General features: G+C 33.3%; 2 protein-coding genes across 2 annotated transcripts; both read right to left on the bottom strand.

Annotated features, from left to right (window-relative positions):
* Window positions 1-1731: 1731 nt before the first annotated feature.
* Window positions 1732-17578, bottom strand: LOC101898236 (transmembrane protein 214). The gene is made up of 11 exons (XM_005175830.4): window positions 17330-17578; window positions 16410-16708; window positions 16130-16354; window positions 15859-16024; window positions 15695-15794; window positions 15512-15626; window positions 15241-15445; window positions 15024-15169; window positions 4407-4814; window positions 2527-2645; window positions 1732-2446 (listed from the first exon to the last, which is right to left on the bottom strand). Exons 1-11 carry the CDS (start codon window positions 17460-17462, stop codon window positions 2332-2334), a joined length of 2031 nt encoding a protein of 676 aa, XP_005175887.1. The 5' UTR covers window positions 17463-17578; the 3' UTR covers window positions 1732-2331.
* A 1619-nt stretch (window positions 17579-19197) lies between these two features.
* Window positions 19198-20531, bottom strand: LOC101898057 (transmembrane protein 230). Its single transcript, XM_005175829.4, has 2 exons — window positions 20215-20531; window positions 19198-19552 (listed from the first exon to the last, which is right to left on the bottom strand). The coding sequence occupies exons 1-2, from the start codon at window positions 20386-20388 to the stop codon at window positions 19367-19369; spliced, it is 360 nt and encodes a 119-aa protein (XP_005175886.1). The 5' UTR covers window positions 20389-20531; the 3' UTR covers window positions 19198-19366.
* Window positions 20532-23157: the final 2626 nt, after the last annotated feature.

Raw genomic sequence — 23157 nt, 5'->3', positions numbered from 1 at the left:
TATAAAAATGAAAGAAACTACTATATATCGGTAGTGAGAAAACGATCCTGGAAGTTTCCACCACAATTTGTATTTTCATCAATCTTAAATGCATACACAATAAATCATTTCGATCGAAATTCAGAGGAGATTAAATATCAGAATTTGGCCCCAGCAGTGCGATTCTATAACTAGTTGTAAAAGGAATTTAGAGAATCCACACATTTGATCTGTCCGGAGACAAAATGAAAAACTCTTGGAATAAATGATACAACAGTTTTTATTCAGTTGTTATTTCGATTTTTTGAATGTGTAAGGATGAAAAAATTGGAAATTCATACCAAAAAAATAGGAAAAATTTAAAACCTTTTTCAGTTTTGTTTCGAAATATTTTAATGTAATGTAATTCAATTTGTAATTCGTAACTTAACAATTGTAATTTGGTAATTCCTTCAGTAAGTCGTTACCATTTGAAATTCGAATTGTTCTATTATCATTCAAATTATTCCATTTCAAATTCCAAAAAATAAAAAATTGAATTGATTCGAATTTCAAGTAGAATAGTTCGAATTTAAAAAAGAATAATTAGCGTATAGAATTACGAATTGAGATCTCGAAGTTCAATTGAAATTTTACAAATTACTACTAAAATCTTTGAAATTATATGCGGAAAGAGTGTAGTAAACATATATTTTCCACAACTTTACATAAAGAGCACATATTTTTTTCATTCGATATCGAAAAAATTGCGATCGAAATCAATTTTTACATGGTCATTTTAGATTGATAAAAATTAAAATGTTGGTAGAAGTAATATATACTCAGCTGTAACATTCAATATTTAGTCGTTTCTATAGACATTTTCAATTAATCAAGGTTACAAATGTCTTGTTAAAATTCATTTCGATCGAATTTTTTTCATATCGTATAAAGAGAATTGGGCCCCAAAACGCACATTGATGGATGGCAGATGTAAGCAATTATCTCAAATTCCACATTTTATGCATTTCAAAAGTAAGTCCTCAATGAAAATTAAAACATAAAAAAAAACACATTCTGTATACATACATTTTTGTTTTAATATTTTATTTAAAAAAGATTTTACAAATTTCAAAGAAAACTAAATTAAAAAAGTCTATAAAAACGTATATAAGCTATGAGAAAATCAACTTAAAGCTTGTTCTGAAATTGGAATACACAGATGTAACGAATGTTGTAATAGCTTCATAATCATCACTTTATAACATAAATTATATGAATAGAAAGAGAAAGTGAGGGTAGAAAATAGAGAACAGAAATGTAGACACGAAATGTTTATGAGAGAAAAATAAAAGAATGTCAACGAACAGAAGACATCAACAGATATTCTCTGCAATTGTGAGAAAAAAATCAGTTGCAATATGGAATGAGAAGGAAAGATAAACTTCGAACTAAAGCAGTTACATTTATAGCAAGCTGCTTTAGTAAATACATAAAAAGTCTTTAAAATTGCTTCAGTTTAACAATTCACTTAATCTTCCAGTTTTCCCGTACATGTAAATATATATATGACAATACAAACACTTAACGTCAACTCCATCGCCATCCACACAGTAAAAATGTTTAGATAGTGATGTGGTTTTTAAGTTATGGTGGTGGTGGTTGGTTACAGTTCATCTTCTCGTTTGGAACAAACAAAAGAACAAAGTCTTCAGCGGATTCAGAATGTGTCTTTCTTTGCGCTTATTACTTTTATTATTATTATTCTTTTACTTTTTGTTGTTTGTGTTTTCTCGAAAAATCATCATTAATAAATCTACATTACAATTAAAATTCATTAACAATTGTTCATATGTGTGTTTCTCTTTTTGTATTTTTCTGTTTTATCTAATCGGAATATTACATTTTTCTGTTTCGCATTTAAACTTTTTATTTAATTTATAAAATTATTCATCTCCTTGCACAAATTGCAGTCTATGGTTGCAGCGGGATGCTGCAGTCCTGGGTATTACATTTAGTTAGTTTCATTTTCTTTAGGTAAATTTAAAATTAATAAACTAGAATTACAAATACAGCACGCACACATTCCCCCCTTGCACAAATCATCGATGAGAGGGAGACAGAGATTTAGTTATTCCTTCGGCTTCTTAAAAAATATGGCTGTTGGTGACTGTGACGACTGTGGCTATAAAAAAATTACCCTTCCATGTTACAATTTCTGCTTCGGCTTGATTTGCCTGGTGTATTCTTCTTCTTTATACAAATGTGACTGCTGATGTTGCTTGCGGCGCCGTTTGTTTGTTTCTTTGTAGATGTGAATGTTTTGTTGCTTTTTGTTTAGAATGATATACGTCGAAATGAGGTTTGAGGAAATCATTTCAGTTTGGCATAGGCATCAACCTTTTTATGGAATTGATTGTAGTATTCCAAGGCCAAGTTTTGTGTTTGATTCAAGGCTTTGCTCAAGTTTTCGGGTGAGAAACGGCCACTGGAAGCAAAGACAACGACAATTATCAGTTACATATAATTAGTTGAAAATAAAAGTATATGATTTGGGAATGTACTTACACCAACACTTGTGTTTTGAAGAAAGCAACCAATTTTCCAAAAACATCAACAGAAGCGGTCTTTACAGTAACTGCAGTATCCTCAATTTTCTTGGGCAAACCGGGCACGTATTGCTCCAACTGTAAACAATGAAATAAAAATGAATTAAAAACAGGTTGATATTAAAACAATGAGAGAAGATTTTGTGGAATACTTATTTATGTGTCATGTATATATTTAAAATTAATGTTGGACTAGAATTTTTTCTATCATTTACTTATATATGAAATATAGACATTGTTCAGAACACAAAAGGTGGTTGTGAGATTGTCAGTTTTTGATTGTACTACGTTTTGTTAATAAATGATTACCAGTTAATAAACATGACTTGAATTATGTTTACAATAAAAAATAAAAAATACCAAAGTGTCGATCACCTCAAGCATGCGCTTCGCCGGGAATGGGCCAAATTACCGCAGAGCAACATTCGGGCAGCGTGTGACGGTTTCATTGGCCGTTTGAAGGTCATAATTCGTGCCAAAGATGACCAATTCGAACAAATCTAAACTTATTCTAAAATTTGATGTTATTTCCGACATTTTTTGCTATCATTCAATAAAATTAAAAAAAAATGTAAAAATTCTGGCGTTTGACTTTGTTGCAGTTTTTTATCTCACCCTATATTAATAATAACTATCGACCACCATAATGACTGATCTCCTAGTGGAGCTTTCCCTGAGCATATCATCAATCCATTTTACAAGGAGTTGGGGTACATCAAGTTTTGAGAGTTATGAATGGATACGATTGTGACACTGCTAAGGCTCCCTTGATATCAAGAAAAGCTGCCAGGGTAAATATAGGACCATCTATATTTTTCTCGATGTGACCCACAACATAATGCTACGCTGTCTCAAAAGTTGTTGTATATATCGTTGTTATAGAGTGCATATTATGACTTTGAGAAGGTCCATATATAAAATTGGGTGAAACATATATATCAAAGCTAAAGCTATATATGAACCGATTTGATCAAAAATTGGCAGACTTGGCTGGATATTTTAAATGTATATCTGATATCTTGCACTGAATATCCTTGTTATAGCGCACTTTACGCCTTTGTGGTCTTAAAAATCAAATAGGATAAAACTTATATATGGAAGCTACAGCTTTCCAATTGCTTCCAAGCAAAATTTTGTTGCATGTAAAATTCATTGTTCTACTTCATTGGAAAGTGTGAATCAAATCACAACAGTTTTCGAATCTATTGGGCTCGTTGCTGCGAACAGTTTAAATGCACGATAACTTTACAAAACAAAAGTGATATCGGATAATAATTCAAAATACATTTGGTCTAGTTTTCACAGTTGTATACCCTTGAACTCCCGTTGTTTTTTCATCAGTGTGGTTAAGAAAATAAGTCTTGTTTTTATAAATTGCAGTAATTGTGTAGAACTTTTCAAAGTCGTAATTCTCTATGATAAACTTTATTCCTAAACCTGAATTTCTGGTCCCGTCCATCCCGTTAATATTTTTTAATTTTCGTAAAAAGACAACAAAAAAGACAAAGACTCAATTAAATGAATACCTCTAACTAATGCTGTCCGAATATTAAACACATCTAGAGAAAACAAGCATAAAACAGCCAAAAACAAAAAATCTACAAACAAAGAAACTCTAAACAGGTCAAAAAACTTCTACAGCAACAACAAACGACAACTCACAAAATAGAAAACCGAACAAAGGTGATTAATTTTAAGAAAACAATAAAAAAAATTATGGTGATGATGTCATAACAATTTCTAGACATCATTCATTAGCCATGAAAATTAAAACTAAATTACTCTTATGAGAGTAGATGATTTCACGATTGAGTGTTGCACACAACTACGACTACTTACAAATTGAGCTGCAACGGGCAATTTAGCATTGATCACTTCTTTGGTGGCGGTGAATGCATTGCAAGCAGCATTACGGAATAATTTCGTTAAATCACAAACCAATTTGCAGGCGGGTTTTGTGTAGGGTGGCAATGTCTTCTCGGCCCATTTGTAACCTCGAGCCGCGGTACTCATTGTTGTGTACCATGCCTTCTCGACATGTGGCAACACGCCGGCATTCTTCAACACCTTGCCGGTCGCCGACTTGGCAAATACACCTTTGCCATTGACTTCGGTGTCATAGAACAAAGCTCCAGCGATCAACGCGACGAGCAGTAAAGATCCCAAAGTCCATTTACAGCAACCGCATTTCTTTTTCTTTTCGGCGGTTTGTTTCTTTTTTTGTTGTGCTGTCTTTGTTTGTACATCCTGTAAAGTGCAAAAAAAAAACGTACAGAAATTGAAATCAGGTTTGAAAAATGTCAACGTAATTTTTTAACAATTATATTTGCGTATTTAGAAATTTCAATTTACGTTGTTGTTTTTTAATTACCTTTTTAGCAGCTTGTTGTTGTTGCTTGTTTTGTTTGTTCTTATTGCTTTTGGTATTTTGTGCCATTTTTATAAATATATATTTGTATTTATTTAAATGAGTATAAAATATGACTTTGTAATGCTTAATTTAAACTACAAAAAAAAAAAAAACAAACAAAAAAAAGTCAATGGATTGAATATTTTAAACGATTTTAAAATAGATGTGGTGGCTCTTATCACCAAACGATATTGAGTTGTAATATGAGTATATCGATACAAGTCTGTTAACAAATGTGCAGTAAATATATGATCATTGTACAGTATTATAAAACAGGAGACATTATTCAAAAATGACAGCTGAATCAGCTCAGTTTTAGTTCGTAGTAAATCACCGACGAGGTATTCTGAAAGCCGTTTGAAAAGGATTTTTTTAAAAAGGATATAAATTTGTCACACGATATACTAATCGGGTTCCAACTACAGATCATCTGGAGTGAGTAGGGCACCGGGTTCTACGATAACGGATTGACCCGAAACAACTACATCTAAGTTTCGGCCAGCGGCTGCCACTTCAGTGCATACATGGGGGGCTACGGTGAAGCTTTAGAGGAGTTTAAATTCACTCGGATGTACCGCATCATCCAAATATAGCGTCGTTGTGTCTTGTTTTTACAATAAATTAGACGAAAATATATGTGGGAGCTATATACAAATTTGAATAGATCTCGATATAATTGTTATGGAGTACATATTACTGCTTTTGGGGGACTTTAATATTAAGCTATGATGAGAAGAACTTCGTGGATGCCAGAACTTCACACATTGACATTTTTAATTGCCTGCGAAAAATCTGAGGGTTGATACACTGAGTGGTCAAAATAGTCAGTCTAAATAAGAGTAGTGAAATAACTGACTGACTGATTGAAACTCAACGGCCAGACGAAACGTCTGAAGCAAGAATCTTGCACGCGGGACAGTCTTGGTGCTTATGCGTTTATGGATTTTTGGAATTCGGTACTAAAAGGGAATATACTATGTATTAAACATACTTTGTATCCGACAAACGAAATGAGCTAGAATTCTAAGATTTGGAAAAAGAATTACTGATGGAGTGCAGAATACATGTACCAAAGGGTTTCGTATTAGTTTAAACCTTTAAACGAAGCGGTGCATAGGCGTGTGATAAGTCTGGATTTTAGAAAATTGGATTAAAAGGAAATGTACTATATATTTCGTATAATATTTTGTATTCAATTGAACCTTGAAATTTTTTATGAGAATCAAGGATGAAAAGTATGTTGTAATGTCCACAAAGTGTGTCAGCTGTACTAAATGGTACTAAATTTGAAACAGTTTGGCTTAGGGTGATCGAATGAAGCTGGAATTTTCAGATTTTGTATTGGTGTCTCTGTTGGTGGTATTTTTGAGGTGGTAGTAAAGGTGGTTTTGAACTAGTTTGTACAAGTGCACGAAAAGTACTAAATAGTATTATATTTGGTATAGTTTGGTATTGGCTGAACAGATAGTGCTTGAAATCTGAAAAGTCTGGTCATACGGTGGTGGTTTTGGGAAATATGTTCAATAATTGTAAGAAAATTACTCAATATTTGGTATTGGGTGAAGGAATACAAATTTTAAATTTGGCATAAATGTCACTGTTGGTGTCTGTGGTTAAGATATAGAAGTGGTTTTACAAACGCGTACTATAATTGTTCGAAAAGTACTATATTGAACTGAATTTGATATTAGGTGAAGAGATAGAGCAGTCTAGGATTGAGACATGGAACGGTTTTGCAAATGAGTCCAAAAATTATATGAAAAGTACTAAATGTTACTAAATTTGGAGTTGGGTGAAGGTATAGGCCTATATCATATTTGATATAGAGGTCTCTCTGTTGATATCTGGGATTGAGATATGAAGATGGTTTTGGATATGTGTACTTTAAATGTACGAAAAAAAAAAACTAAATTGTAATAAATTTAACATTGAATGAAGGGGTTGGGCTGAAATCCTTAAATGGCCACTGTTGGTATCTGATGTTGAGATATGGAGATTGTTTTGAAAATGCCTACTACAATTGTTCGAAACCTACTAAAAGGTACTACCTTTGGATCACTGTAGATGTTTAGATGTAGATTATTTGGATATGCGTACGAGGTTTTACTAAATTTGGTACTGGGTGAAGGAATAGAGCTGAAATTTAATATTGAGGTCACTATTGGTCTCTAGGATTTACATATGGAGAAGTTGAAACAATTTAGGACAGAAAATTTGGATGTGAGTCCATTGTCCAATGCTTTTACTAATATCCTCCTCCGTTCACTTCAAAATTAAGGATTTTGAATACTTTTTGTTTTGAATGTAAAACATTTGTTCTCTTTTCCAGAGCCTGCAATAATCTATTAGTTTTACAATATTTTTCAATATCATAAAGCGAAAAACGGGCATCATAGTAAACATTTTTACATTCTTGCAGTTCTGGAAAAAATCATTTACTTATATTCTTTCCGGAAAAGGAAAAACTTGAATAAAATTTGAAACCTTGAGAATTTAGTACGTGGTATGAAGTTTAGATTAAAAATGTTAAATTGAAGAAATTGTGCATTTTGAGTGCTATAAAGGCACTGTAAAAACGAGTCTAACATTTTAAGATGAACATTTCGCTGACAAAGTAGCAGGTAATTGCTAGTCTTATATAAGTGGTATTTTAAAAAATACAACATTTGCGACACTTTTTGAGCAATCTTGGCATTTCATATCAGGTCTGTCTGATTAACGTAATGGCCACAAGTTTTGTCACAAATTGTATAATACTGGCGAATTAATAAGTGACTAGCAAGCAGTCGGTTGTAAGGCTAGCCAAATAAAATGCTCAAAGGTCACATGCGTACGGCTACGAATATTTGATATGCAGTCCAAACATCCCCCTTTCGCCCTCCTCTGTGTATTGCTCTTATGTTTAAAAATAAAAAGTCGTTACCACTAAATAATCTTCTTTTAAAATTTTGCAAATATTTTGTATTGCAAATAAAATCAGCTTTATCAGCGTTCGGCAGTCACATACATATGTACCTAACACATGCACAAAGCCCTGCACAAAAACAAAGCAAGATTCTATCCAAATATTTTGAACAATAAAAAACCAAAAAGACAAAATATGTGAATAATAAAAAAATGTGAAATGTTTGTTTTTGTCAAACACCTGAAATGCTGATGTGTCCCAATTCTGATTGGTAGAAGAAAAAAAAAACACAAAATATCAATAACCTCCCAATATTGATATTTTCTTTTCGTTTCTTTCAAATCCCTCGCATAATCTTTATTATGAGCGTTTAATTAACTCAAGTGTTTAAACTGATAAAAAGAATCGAACAAATCGAATTTGTTTTCCCAAGAAGCATTCGTTTCTACTTTCTTTTAAACCGCTTTTAAAAAGTGGAGAAATTTGTAACTACAGACGCCAACACAAACACACAGACAGACAGATGCTCTTGAAATATTGTTTGATATGTTTCAGTTTCTTTGACGTGATGTCTTCGATTAAAGATTCTTGCGTAGAAAACAACAACAAAAGCACTGGCCGTGTGTTATCTCAAAAGACAAAGAGGCCAAGCAACCAAACCTTTTGGAAAGTTTGTCCGTCTAGTCGGTTTTTGTAGATGAAAAATTAGTTTCTCTTCGTTTTGTTTTGTTTCTGTTCACCACCACTGCCGTCCGTCCGTCCGTTCGTCACCATCATCATCAACATTGCTCCACACAGCGCCAAATAGCATTTCAACACGTGGCACTTCGTCTGTCAAATAATCTCTACTTTCTGATTGCCTTTGCTTTTTCTCTCTTTTAGTGTTTATGTTGTTTTGAGTTGCGCTGGAACATTTTCGGTCACTCGAAATGTTTGTTCCTTTTGCTTTGACCATTAACTGGGTAGTACTTTGGCCTCTGTAATTTTATTTTCGTAATTTGTACATGTCGCAATAGCTAATGTCACACCAAATACTTTGCAAAATGACCAACTATCCATATTTGCAAATTCTCTTTTGGATAATTGTATGTGTGTGGGTAATTTGTTTCTAGTTTCTAGTCTATTACCTCATAGTGCGCGTATTGCGGTAATGGTAATGGCACAAATCGTGAGATACATACATATTAGAAAAACACGCAAATTGTACACATGTGTATTCATTGGGACAATTTTGTCTACAGCAGACTGAGGGTGTCTAGATGGAAAAGAGAATATAATGTGGAGAGCATTTCGGTTCAGGATTATAAAGATGGTTTTAATCCGTAAATCCATTACTGCAGATCTGCTGATGATAATTATCAACAACTGAAATAAGCAAGTTTGTTAGCAGATCCAATTTTGTTTAACCTTAGGTTTGATTGATAACTTCATAATAATTACTGACTAAATTTTCTGATTGATAACTCGAAAATTACAGACTAAATATTTTCAATATGAATCTGTAAACTCTCAAAAATTCGGTAATGTAAACTGAAATGGCAATTTACTCTCATTTACTGGACATTTGGTTATTGAACAACATTTCGCAATAAGTTTTACAAATTATTAAAATATTGAATAACTAAAATTTAAAACCTATCTAATTGGTTAACACAAAAGTTTGTAGACACATCGGTAACTGTAGTGGCATTTGAGACCTGTTAGCGTATAATAGTATTTCTTATACTTTACCAGCTGTTCAACCTCCAAAAGCTCGACAGGATAAAATCTAAAAACTTCGTTGTCCGCAGCTCCACGATTTACTTGGCATACGTGGAACATGGAGCATTGCTCTGATATGAGATCATAAATATATCACAAACATACTTAGGTGTATCATAAATTTAGGCCGCATACGATTGCTTGCAATAACAACAAAAGATAAGCACAAAATGAAAACAAAACACAGAAAATGTTGGAAAATTCTTGAAAGTTAAATCGAATATCAGTTCAAGAGATAAACAGATTTTTACAAAATACCTATGCTATATAATCAAGCCAAACTGTTTATCTGCCCATTCTCTCTTTTCAAATCGCCAGTGATCTTTAGCTCGTATTCTCTTTTTTGTTAATGTCATGAACTCATTTCAAACACCCAAACAACAAACATCTATCCATACCAGTAGGCTTTTGTGGCGGGTTAACAAAATCACATTGTTGTTGTAAACCAAAGAAAAAGAAATACCGGCCGGCATTTTTGCCTTAGTTTGTGTGTGGGCTAAAAAAAGAGAAAACATTTTCTTGTATAGTCAGGTAAAAACTCAGCACATTCATATGCATGTGCCTATCTCAAATATTTGTAGTTTCCAAAAAAAGAAATGCATAATGTTGCGGACTGTGATAGCCTTATCTTAAGTCTCAACTTGAACTTTTACCTCCATTGGGTAGTAGCAAAATCTGATAATTTGCAAAAATTGATTTCTATGTTATTCACCCATTGTTGCTGAGCCAACGAGATCGGCGGTTTGTTTTTAATAGCTAAAAGTATCTTAAACTTGGCATTCGTATGTCTGAGGTTTATGATGAAGATTAGATTAACCAAGAATACATAGAGTACCGGCTAGATGAAAGGGATCTACATTACGTTTCGCAAGACCACCCACTGGATTTAATTACAAAATACCTGTGCTAATAAAATTTAAACGCGCAAGAAAAAATCGGCATGTAGAAATGCATTACAAAGTTAAACTTGCGTCGATTACCCTTTGGCGGGAATGGAACGGGGATCTGTATAAGAGGGGACAGGAAGGAGTTTGGATCCTGCGATCACCCTCCTGTAGGTATGTGACTTTCATCTTCCGTTTCACATAAAATGAGCTTGACTTTGAAAGCGCCAATGGTTTGGTAGGCGAACTAAGTATTCTCTATATATTTAAGTATACCAAATGTCTGCAATAAGCACTGGCCTACAAGCCAGAGCTTCAGAATGGACTGGCAATTCATAGAAATCAGCCTTACGGCTAAGACCTAACAGCACAGATCATTGATCTATATTGATCTTTTAGATGGATGGAAGCCACTATCTCGCAAAAATTATCCTATTCCCTCGCCACTTGAATACCAATTACCCTGAGAAAGGATTTGACGATTTGAACGACAACAGTTCCCCCAATCCACACTATAACTAAATTTCCTTTCGAAAAAGTATTCATTGTATTCCATCTCGGGAAGTAGTGACCTTAAGTCGGTCAAGTAGGTTAAGAGTCATTTGCTACGTGTAGCTGTCAGGAAAATCTGAAATTCTTGCCGAGGGTAAATCTTTTTACCCAAACACCGAGAGATATAAGTTTTCCATGTTCGCCAAATACCTTTTTCGCGTTTTTCAGCGTAATACAGGGCCTAAATAACAAACTTTTATTTCATTAATTCTTAAATCTGCCATTTCCGAAATAATTGGTTGACAACAAGCTGAGTTTTGAACGATACTAAAGGTTAGCTTATACTGATTTATCGAAGTTAGACAAATGACCTGATTTTCCAATGTTATTTACGAGTTACAGATGACAGAATACAAATTTCAAGCCGTACCTTTTTCTACAAATTTTCAACCATTTCATTTCTATTTTATTCCCCTGAATGCCACAAACACCATTTATAGATTTATTCAAATGTGTGGCAACATTCCGGTATCAAAGGTAAGAGATCAACATGGTGGTCACACAGTGCAACACAACAACAATACCCCCAAAAAGGTAAGGCAACAAATTACTCTCAAAATACCACACCCCCCTTCATTCAAAAACTTAATACGTGTCCATCCGGGCTTACGTAGAACAAGCGATGCGCGAGACTATCAAAATTAAACGCCGAATAGCCGGCCCGACAATAGAAAAATTGTGAGCATCAATCCAGCAAGACATTAAAATTCCAAGATTATCATGGTTAATTTCCTCTCTCTTTTTGAAAATCTTTCAATCTATCTCAGTCAATAAAATCAAAATGAATTTTCCACGTAATCCACAATGAAAAGCTTATTCGTTTATTTTCGTTGCCACCACCATCGAACTAACAAGCTCTAACCAGCTAACGAGCCAGCCTGTTAAGGCACCAACCAGCATTTTTTGTACATATTCAGTTTTTCTTTTTATTCTTTTTGTTCATTTTGTGTTCGTATACCACCACCACACCACAATCAGCCAGCCAGTCAACCAAAAGTTCATTTCTTCCACGAAAACACGTTGCACATTTGTTATTTTTGTATCGATTTCATCTACTGTCGCAAAAAAGAAAATCCATTTCTCTTTGGCTTCAACTCAATATTAAAATGGTGATAATTTAATTGCTTTGTATTAAATTGATTCTTTTTTTTTTTGTAATACCAGCACTTCACTTGTTTCTCACTCTGCACAAATCGACGGCGTTCTTCTAACAAATTGTAATCAAACACTGAAGTTTTATTTGTTCCGTCGCCTCTTCCTTTCGAATATAAACTCGTTTCGTTTCTGTTTTACACGAACATAAACGAATGAACGAGTACAAATGATGATAAGAAAATTCATTTACAGGGTTGCCAGTGTCGTGGAAGAGGAATGTCTGATGTAGTGATGTGGCAAACAAGTAATCGTCGCAGGGCGGTTATTCTCATGTATTCGGTATCTATACTATTATTTTTTCTATTGACGTAGATTATTATTCGAGTTTGGAAAATTGGAAAAATCGACGTTGAAATTATGTGACATGGAAACATGTCAAATTTGTACCTCTATTTCGTTTTATGCGTGTATTGTGGTCACTCACTTCAAATATTTTCATTAATAGGCAAAGAAACAATCGAAAGAATTACACCATGTTCTCACTGCCATATGAATTATGTTAAGGAGAGTTGAAGGAAAATTCATGAAATACGCACAGATATAAACGGAATATATAATTAAATATTTTCTAAGATTAGTGTTATTAATTCCACAATTTTTAATGTATGTTGATGTAAAAAAATTTATATGAATTTAATGGGATCCGCTCAAAATGATTACGATCTTCAAAAATGTAATACAAATTAAATATTTTAATATTAAACCTGTCATTAAAAGGGTAAGGGTTACTCAAATTATTAAATTTGACCATTCGGATAAATTTTAACACATTTTTGATGGCATTATTGAAATCGGTATTGACTTAAAGCATTCGCTTCGAAAGGCTCTATGGGTAAATATCTTGGAATGAATATACAGGGTGAGATGAAAAAACTGAAATCAACTTCAGACTGCTGCCACTCGTCCGACAGCTGTTAAAATTATACCAGTGACAGCTCATTATATTGTTTACAAGCCTACAAAGGCATTTTGGTGGGAATTTTCCAGAAAAAGAGTTATTCGTGGTGGAATTCAAGCGTGATAGTGAGATTTCTTTATATTTAGATGAAAAGTCACAAGTGGCTATCGTTAGAGCACTCCAGCATTTAAATGTGAATAAATCTTTTGTGTTTCGTACCCTCGCTCGTTACCGTGATACTGGTAGCGTAGCCCGACGTCGGAAGTGGACGGAAGAAAACAGCAACATCAGCAGAAATAGTTGGAAAAGTAAAGAAGCGACTTGATCGAAACCCCCGTTGCAGTGCCCGAAAAATGGCTCGTGAGCTGAACATAGTGCAATATTCTATTCGGCAAATATTGAAAAATGAGCTCGGGGTAAAGCCATTGAAACTCCAAAAAGTGCAAGAACTTACACCGCAACAGAAAGAAAATAGACTCAAAAGAGCTAAAGAGTTGCTTCGCTTGGCCGAAAGTGGTGAACTGCCGAATTTGGTTTTTTCCGATGAGAACATATTTGTTGTCCAGCAGTTTGTAAACAAACAAAATGATCGTGTTTACTTGCCAAAGAGGTCAGCTGAAAATGTGCACCTGCGGTTGGCAACCACAACTCAAGCGCCGGCCATGGTAATGGTGTGGGCCGAACTAACAGCCGATGGCCGCTCTCCGCTCGTATTAATCGACCGTGGCATCAGAATAAATGCCGAATATTATCGAGAAAATATTCTGGAGGGTGTATTAAAGCCTTGGGCACGCAAATATTTTGCAACATTTCAACAGGACTCAGCACCATCGCACTCAGCACGCGCCACCCAGGAATGGATACAAAATGAGGTTCCTCGCTTCATTTCCACCGCACAATGGCCACCAAAATCTCCGGATATCAATCCGTTGGACTATTGTGACTGGAGTATTTTGGAAAGCAAGATTGACACTAAAAAATACCAAAATGTCGATCACCTCAAGCAAGCGCTTCACCGGGAATGGGCCAAAATACCACAGAGCAACATTCGGGTAGCGTGTGATGGTGTGACCGTTTGAAGGCCATAATTCGTGTCAAAGGTGACCAATTCGAACAAATTTGAATTCATTCTAAAATTTGATGCTATTTCCGACATTTTTTGCTTTCATTCAATAATATTTAAAAAAAAAATTAAAAAATAGTTGCAGCTTTTTTATCTTACCCTTTATTTGTAAACTTTGCCGGAAAAAGGTTAGTTTTTGGAGGCAGAACCAAAGAAAAACCTTACGAAGTTCAAAAAGCAAGTAGGAACGAATATAGTTTCATCAAAAGTTTCTATTAAGAATACAAACAAAAATTTGGCATGAAATTGCTAGACTGAGTAAAGACCGTTATCTCGGTAAGATCTGCCAAATATGCCTGATGTATGTTTCCGATTCAAGGAGCTAAATCTAATGTGAAGTGTTGGGTTCAATCTCTGTCCTCCTTTTTACAGGAGTGACCAAAACTTATCATTCAACCCACTAAAAGTTTTAATACATCAGATCAATTTTATGCTTACTAGTATTACCCCATTATCCTGCTTGTAACCAAACCATAATCATTCACCATACTTAAGAACTGCATCAAGTGGGAATCTTAAAACCCATAAGTGTTCATCGTAATCAAGATCTACATCGTAGAGGAATTCAAATTATAATGAAATCGATTCATCTTACTATTATCCTTTAAAGTTATTCATAAAGGTGATGTTAATGATGATTAAAGTAGTTTGCGGAATCAAACACATTCGAAAATGTTTGTCGAATAAATTGATGGCAATATTATCCAAATAACAACAAGTTGCTAACTGCTACATGAAAGTTACAAATTTTTGACGTATACTACTTACCGCAACAAGAGTTATAAGAGTATCCAAATTTGGATCACGTTTCTTGGCAGAGTCTAGTTCAGCATTTAATTGTACAGCATCTTTTAGGAAATCGTGGAAGGCTGAAGACATTGCCAATGCTGAGGCACTTTCCGATAACTCATACTCTGGAAATAATATGTAAAATGAAATCATTAAAATTGAATTATTTTTTTAATTGGTGTCTATATCAACATACCAATTTTTTGTAACAAATAAATGGTGGGCAGTAATTGTTTTTTGTAATTCATTTTCCACACCTTAAAACAGTCATCATCATTGCAGTGTAAGAGACAAGAGAGACAACCATTAGTCTCAATACTGCTCTTAGTGGGATTCTCAATGCTGCGTAGGAGTGTGAGGAAGAGGTTAGCATGTTTACTGCAATTCCTTATGAATTTTTGCTGTAAAAATAAAATTCAATACGAAACCTTAGTTTTGTGGCCTTGTCATAGAAATAAGGAACTTACCAAAAACATTTCAGAGCTTCGTATTAAAGATTGTTGGCAATCACGAGGTATACTAGGATAGTTGGCTTTTAGTGCATTATAAATTTCAAAGAATTCATTTTGATTCAATTGAAGTCTGGAATAATAAATAGATTACGAGTTAAGAAAAATAGATACGAATGACAGAAAAGAATGTGACCTTACCTTTGATCTGTGGCTACATTTAATACCTTTTCAATGTATTCCGTAACAAAGCGTGAGTAACTTTTCATCTCTAAATTTGGAAGCATTAAGTTTTGCCAAACTAAAAAAAGAAAAGGGCAATGCTATTACTTTCTAATGTAAGTTGGGCAACTTTTCTTACTTACCTCTTATGCCAACCATCAAGTTTTCATAACCACCTTGTCCTATGGCCCACAATATGCTTAAGCATATATTACTACGGTTTTGATAGGAATGTTTTAACATTGCTGTACTGGCCATATTTGAGGAACAAATTTGGGGCCAATTTCTAGCTATTAATTGTAACATAAACTAAAAAACAAACAACAAAAATTATATGCAGTTACAAACCATAAATTTGATTTCTGTTAAATGATATGGATTTTGTTTCGAATCTATCACTTTTTAGATACTTGCCTTGTACCCTACAACAGGTAAATTGTTATTTAAATCAGTACACATACTCTCCAAAAGAGTATAATGGAAAAAGTAATTAAGATTCTCTTCACCCTCCGATGACAAAAAGTCTAATAAAGTTTGTTTAAATTCGGACGAAGCCAAATTTCCCGGATATGATGCAGAGCGTCCAGAAAAAACAGGATCACATTCAAATTGTAAATTTGAATTGATATAACTGGTAATCTGGAAATGGAAACTCTTTATTAGAAGAAAATTGTGTGCAATTCAAAATGCTTACCGCTTTCAGCCAAGTCAATTTTGCACCAGGATATAACAATTGGAAATGTTCTAATTGGGTGGTAAAATCTCTTGGCGTTAATGCTTTAAAAGCTTGGTCCAAACTTTTGGGTTTAGGTGGTTGTTTGGGATGGTCCGATTTGGGCTTCTTTGTTTCATTTTGTTCTTTACTCTTTGTGACCGATCTCTTGGGTGTGGAAGTTTTCGATTTCGAACTTGTATTTGACTTCGAAGGAGAGACATCTTTGCTGCCAGCCTTCCCACGCTCATTGAGCAATTTCCGAATTTGATGAGAGGGTACTTGAAATTATATCATAAAGGAAATTTCATTATCAATAATAAACCTATTTGTATATTCGAAAGGAACGCTGGTGTTTAATGTAGGCATAACGGCTAGTAGAAAACATTGTAATTTTTAATTTTAGAGTAGAGTTTTGCAATTTTAACTTCAACTTTGGAATTTAAATAATAGATCGTAACCTTTGTCTGCAACTCACATTAGTACAAATGTAATCGTTACTATCTTGTGAATCTTATCAAGTCTACCTTTGTTAAAACTAGTGCTGATGTGGCAATTTACAGTGACCGAGTAAGCATTGTAGATTATATAGCTGACAATAATTTGGTCATAAAATTATTGTAGGGCGTTGAAATACCCTTTTCGCTTTTTCGTTTCAAAATTTGATTAAAGTAACGATATTGATAACAAAAACAAATTGAAAAATGCCGGCTGATTAGCATAAACTCGTTTGTTGGACGCCGCTGAAGTTTATCAGCTACGACATTGACTTGACACAATAAACAATTTTGTTGTCCAATTTTTGCAATAAAGCTCACTTAATACTTTGCATTTATAAAAGACAAACGAGAGTTTCCTATTCTGTAGAACACCATTTGTGTCATTGCAAATTGCATACGTACATATTTCATCTAATTTCGGTTTTAGTGCTTCTTCACGTTTCTTTTCCTTGTGAGCCACAACCTTTTTCTCGAGATTTTTAAACTTTTTGGACTTCGTTACTGTTTCCCATTGACCATTATTGTTGTTTGACATCTTCGAAGGAGAATGGAAAGTGTTGTTATGGAATGCAATTGAAATGTATGTGAAAAAACTTAAAAAAATGCACTTGACTAATTGACAGTCAGGAATTAATTATGACCGGTGTTGATGACAAACAATCGATGGCAATATCGATACGTTAATTTTAAGGGCGAGTATCGATTGATAGTTTTTTTCTATCGATATGTATTATCGAACGAAATGCCAATCTAACACCAGGTTCTCATTGAAATGTAAACTATGTTCTTTCTTATCAAAAATACTTACACGAAATAAAATGTTTGAGCGATAGGATTCGTAATTCATGGAAAAATGAATAGGGAACGAATAATAAGTGGGAAATGTACCGAGAAAATGGCATATAATAAAGTTTAGTTCACATGACACGTGATTCGCTCTATATTCGTTGTTCGACCATTAATTATGCATATGATTTTTTCTATTCAAATCACTCGCAGAACAAATGAGATCATTTATTGAAAAAATAAATTATGACATTTCAAAATAGAAAAATGTCCATCCGTCTGTGGATATTACGCTAGCTTCCGAAAGAAATGAAGCAGGTTGATAAAATTTTACTCAAATGTAATGTCTGCAGGACTTTTGGTATTGAAAACGGGCCGTGTAGGTCCACGTTTTGGTATAGTACCTCCCTATTTTCGGTATTTTGATGATTTAGGCGACCATAATCACCGGAATCGTTTCAATTTTGGCATTTGAAGTTCGTAATGGATACTAAGACAGAAAATTGTTTGTGCAGGTCCTCGTCTTCGTATAGCCCCCATATAACGATATTCGGTATTTTGATGATTTTAGCGACATTATTCACCGGAATTGTTTCAAATTTGGTATTTGAAGTTCGTAATTGATAGTACAGCCTATGACAAAAAATTTAATGCCATCTGGGGCTGGATTCTTGTTCTATGAAAATGTATTGAAAATGGGCCATGTAGGTCCACGTTTTGGTATAGCCAATATATGATGGTATTTCCCTATATTCGGCATTTTGGTGATTTAAGCGACATTATTCACCGGAATTGTTATAAATTTGGTATTTGAAGTTCGTAATGGATACTACAGCCTAAGACAGAAAATGGTCTGTCTGAGGACCTACCTCGTCTTCGTATAGTCCCCATTACAAAAGTTGTCTATGCAGGCTCACGTCGTCGTATAGACCGTAATATAAAGGCTTCATTTGGTATTTTTAAGATTCTAACAGAATTTTTAACGGATTTTATTTTTTGATAAGTGCCAAATTCGGCCGAACTTACAGTTTTTTTACATGTCTCTTTATAATATCGAAATAAATTACAAAACTAGTAGATTCTTGTAGGTCCTGGAATCTCATCACACATGTGTTCTTCTTTCAACTTAATCCTAGTTTGGTAAAGAATATTAAGATATGCACAAGAAGTAGATTCTTGCAGCTACTGAAACAGAGCATATGACAGATCAAAAATCACTGTTAACAGTGTCCAATATACAGATTTAACTCGAATATTCAATCCGAATTTTTCTTACTGTAGTCAAACTGAAAAGATAATTGAAAAAGGAAAAATTAGGAATATTAAGCAAAATATAAAATATTTTATAATGCAAACTTACTTTTTCCAATTCCTAATGTGCATAAATATTACCCATGGTGATTTCTTCTAAACACTATCTTTATTACTATTAAGAAAATAATTTATTATAAGCCTCTATGTTGCAAACTTTAGAGATGATTTCATGTGTTTTCATATTTTTTTTTTTTATTTTATAAAATATTATTTAAATATAAACATTAAGTATACGTTTAAGATATTTTTTTATTGCATTAAAGACAGCGATTTATAAAACAAACTAGTTTATTATATACTATATTTCTATATACAATTAATATAAATGTTGCTATCTATTCATAGCATTGGTATATCTTCAACGGTAAATCCATCACGTTTCAAACAAATGCATAGTAAAATGTAACCATAATAACCACCTGGGATGAACATTAATATTCCCAATATGAGTAGAGGCCATGCTCGATCAGCATACTTTTCACTTATATATCCACTGGAAACTAAAATACTGCATGTTAAACAAGTCTAAAATAAAAGAAAAAAGAATTTAGTTGTTTAATTAAACATTTTAAATTTCATTAATTTACTTTGTTATAAAGGTGTTTTCAGTACAAGTGTTAAAAATAAATTACTTTATGCGCTCAAAACAAGGACATATACCCGTTATTAAACAAGTAGCCGCAGTCATTTCAGTTCAACAACATCCATTGCATTCATCTTTGTTTTTTTACAATGGCATGTAACGATAAATTAATTACTTTAGTGCTTGGTTTTGGCACATGCATGCTCTATATCAGATAAATATAAATTTTGGATGTTCGGATGTAAGGAAATCAGAATATACATTTTTCCTTTTTTCCATGCAATACAATTCACAAGAAACCTAAATAGTAAAAACTCTTCGATTTTTTCGAAATTTTGTCAAGTGGTAGATATTTTTACCCTTATTCCGGGAAACTATTTTTTCTGGGCGGACGGACCCGAAACCCCGGATTTCGGATTGAAGAGTTTTTGCTAATTTTTTTTGCTAAATTGTAAACAAAATTTACAATTTATTACGGACCAACCTAGTATACACTGTACACAAATGTTGTATATTTCTGTAGGAACTTTTTTTTAGCTTGAACAAGCTAACGTTTATGGTGACTAGAAGGCAAACCACACAGAACTCTAAAAATGGTACTTACAGCTCCAGCTATAAAAAAGAATATGATAAATAAAACTGTTTTCCATGGAAATTTCCTTTCAGGCTTAACGAATTGTTCGTCCACAAATCCATCGGGGGCATCGTACTCCCTATCCTGAGTGTCTTCGGATTCGAGGGGCGTATATGATGAATTGATTGCACGACGTCGAGACATATTTTTGTGTGTTACTGCACTTTAAAAATATTAAATATATATGAGATGTTACTCTTTCGTCCCATTTATTTTATTAGCCGGCCATTTGCTCTTTGTTTATTACTTGAGTGTGTCGTTCATTTAGTTCAATGAAATATTTCGTGAAAGGAACTATCGGAACTTGAACAACATTTTTGATTCGGCTGAATGTATTATGTAGCGCTTAGACTTGTGTCGTTCAAAATATTTTGAGTGTTATACTACGTTTAATACACTTGCATGTTCCAGAACCTGAAAGAATGGAAAAAGGTTATTACAATAACCGATTTTTCGTTATGATATCCAAAAACGTCAACAACAGTCGCTGGCAACTGTAAATATTTGTTATTAACTCTCACAAAAAGAGTTACAAATGAAAGTGAACGGAGAAATAGTCACGCTTAGCTAAAACGTCACAAGAATGTCAACAACAATTACTCTACCAATGGCTCAATAAGAAATGTTGCTCAACTTCGAAGAAACAAGGAAAATGCAACTTTTTACCGGAGTCTTATAGTGTCAAATATAAGTTGTGTTCCAGTACTTTTTTAGTAGTAAAACTAGCAGAAGAGAGAACAGTTCGAAATGTCATTCTCAATAAGGTGTGCTCAAAAAATAAGGGAACGGAAAATTAGCAGAAATGCGATAAAATGTCAAAATTCAAAATTCCAAGAGTAAACAGTCCAAATCGGACTGGTGAAACCTTACTGAAACGGACGCCAAAATTTAAAAAAATTAGTATTGAAGACGATACGTTAAAATTAATAATCTATAATAATAATTAATAATCTGCTTCATCATTCAGCCAGTCCTCTTCACTACTGGAATCATCCAAAAGTGCTCCATATTTTCTCTTTTTGTTTTTTTGCACTACAAATATTAGTTTTTCCTTTAGTTGATCATTTCTTTATTTTTGTTATGACGCGGGAACATTGAAATGTATCAATACATTTTTCAACCTTGTTAGCCCTGCCAATTAAATGTCAAATTCACAATTTGCACATTTCTGCTCGGCCAAATTCATGTAGCTAAAACAAGCAGAAATGTGCACCACTCAGCGCCATTTTTTTCTCGAGAGAGCTGCAAGTTTTGCTAGTTTTTGCAGTACGGGAACGCGTTGTAGCAGAATTAGTACTAATTAGTACTAATTTGTAGGTTCTGGAACACAACTATATTCTTAAACATACAACCATTGATTTTGCTTATTTTACTTTTTTCACAAAATTACTATATTAGGGAAAACCCACAAAATAATAACGAAATATTGGGCTTTCCCCACAAAATTGAATCCAAGATATTGTCCCTCAATCTGTTCCTCGTTGTTTCATCCCAAACGAATACATTTGGTGCCCGATAACGAGGAAAATATGAACTTTTGTCGCATCTAATTTTGAAATAATTTCTAACTATTCTCTTTTTAATTCAAAACAATACATACACACCTACAACTGTGTATATGTTTTGACAGAATAAGGACACCAAAAGAACAAATTGTACCATGACTCTACCTATTTAGCTTATGGAAATACGATTAAAAATATATGTTCTGTTCCAGAACCTGTAACTTGTTTTTGCTCCTTTCCAGTATCTGCAAGAATCTACAAATTTTGCTATTTTCTTCGATTTCATAAAGGAAGAGATCAGTTGTTTTCATAAAAGATATATTTTACTCAGTAAGAAGTTACATTTACTCAGTAAGAAGTTACTGAGAAAAAAACAAGATTCTCTCTCTTTCTCTCGTGAAAAAAAATTGCAAGAAGTGAAAGAACAGCGTGTTGCAAACAATTTGTAAGATAACAGCTGATTCATTAAAACAACTTTGGCGCAAATCTTAATAGCAAAAATTGTTTGATGCAGTTTACTTTTTGATTACAGAAAAAAAAAAAAAATAAATAAATAAAATAAATGCAATTAATAATAATAAAAAACATAAACCATTTCCATGCAAAAAGATACCGTCTCCAACAAATACCTATTATTCCTGCATCTTGAATTGATTTTTAGCAGGATTTGACACATAAATAAATAAAATAGCTCATCATCGGCTCTTGAATTGTTTGTTTTCCATCATTACTTACATTTTCCTTATCCATTTTTCTTGATAAATTTAATAACTTTTTCCATGGTACAATTACCAAGGTAATCTCATGCTTTCATACCATTACAATTTTTTTGTATTATGTCCCTTTATTTTCAAATTTATATTTTGTTCTTCCTTAAATATGGGCGTACAGTTGGCAAGTGTTTTGAATTTATTCCGACCAAATATTCTTTTATTTTCACGCTTTTAAAGGTTATAAAAGTCAAGGAAGAATATATCTAAAACAGAAAACTAAATTATTAGTCTGATAAATCATGTATGACTTAATTATGGAATGGTTGAATTTTTTCGCCAAGGGCAAGTATAAAGACAGTATTACGTCTTTTTTGCTGCAATGCTGATAAAAGATTGTCATCCTAATATTCAGTCGAATTGTCATTAAATTCATTACAGGAAATTGTTAGCGTAAGTTTTATGTTTAGTACAGAATCCATATAACAGGAATTGTGAAGTTTTTGCCAACATTTTTCCGCTAGTAATTCTGAGGTTTTTATCCTTAATAGCGGATTTAAAATAAAATGTCATTCGAACCCTATACAAGAACTAACATCACCGATAAAGTTTCCTAAAGATGAAGGGTTTAATCTTCATATTTAAAAGTTTAAGCCCAAGAATAGATAAATACATATGGTCTGCGATTATTTATTAAT

This window comes from Musca domestica, unplaced genomic scaffold (assembly GCF_030504385.1).
Source record: "Musca domestica strain aabys unplaced genomic scaffold, Musca_domestica.polishedcontigs.V.1.1 11, whole genome shotgun sequence".
In the NCBI taxonomy this organism is placed as follows: Eukaryota; Metazoa; Arthropoda; class Insecta; order Diptera; family Muscidae; genus Musca; species Musca domestica.
This window is presented reverse-complemented; position numbering and strand designations above follow the sequence as displayed.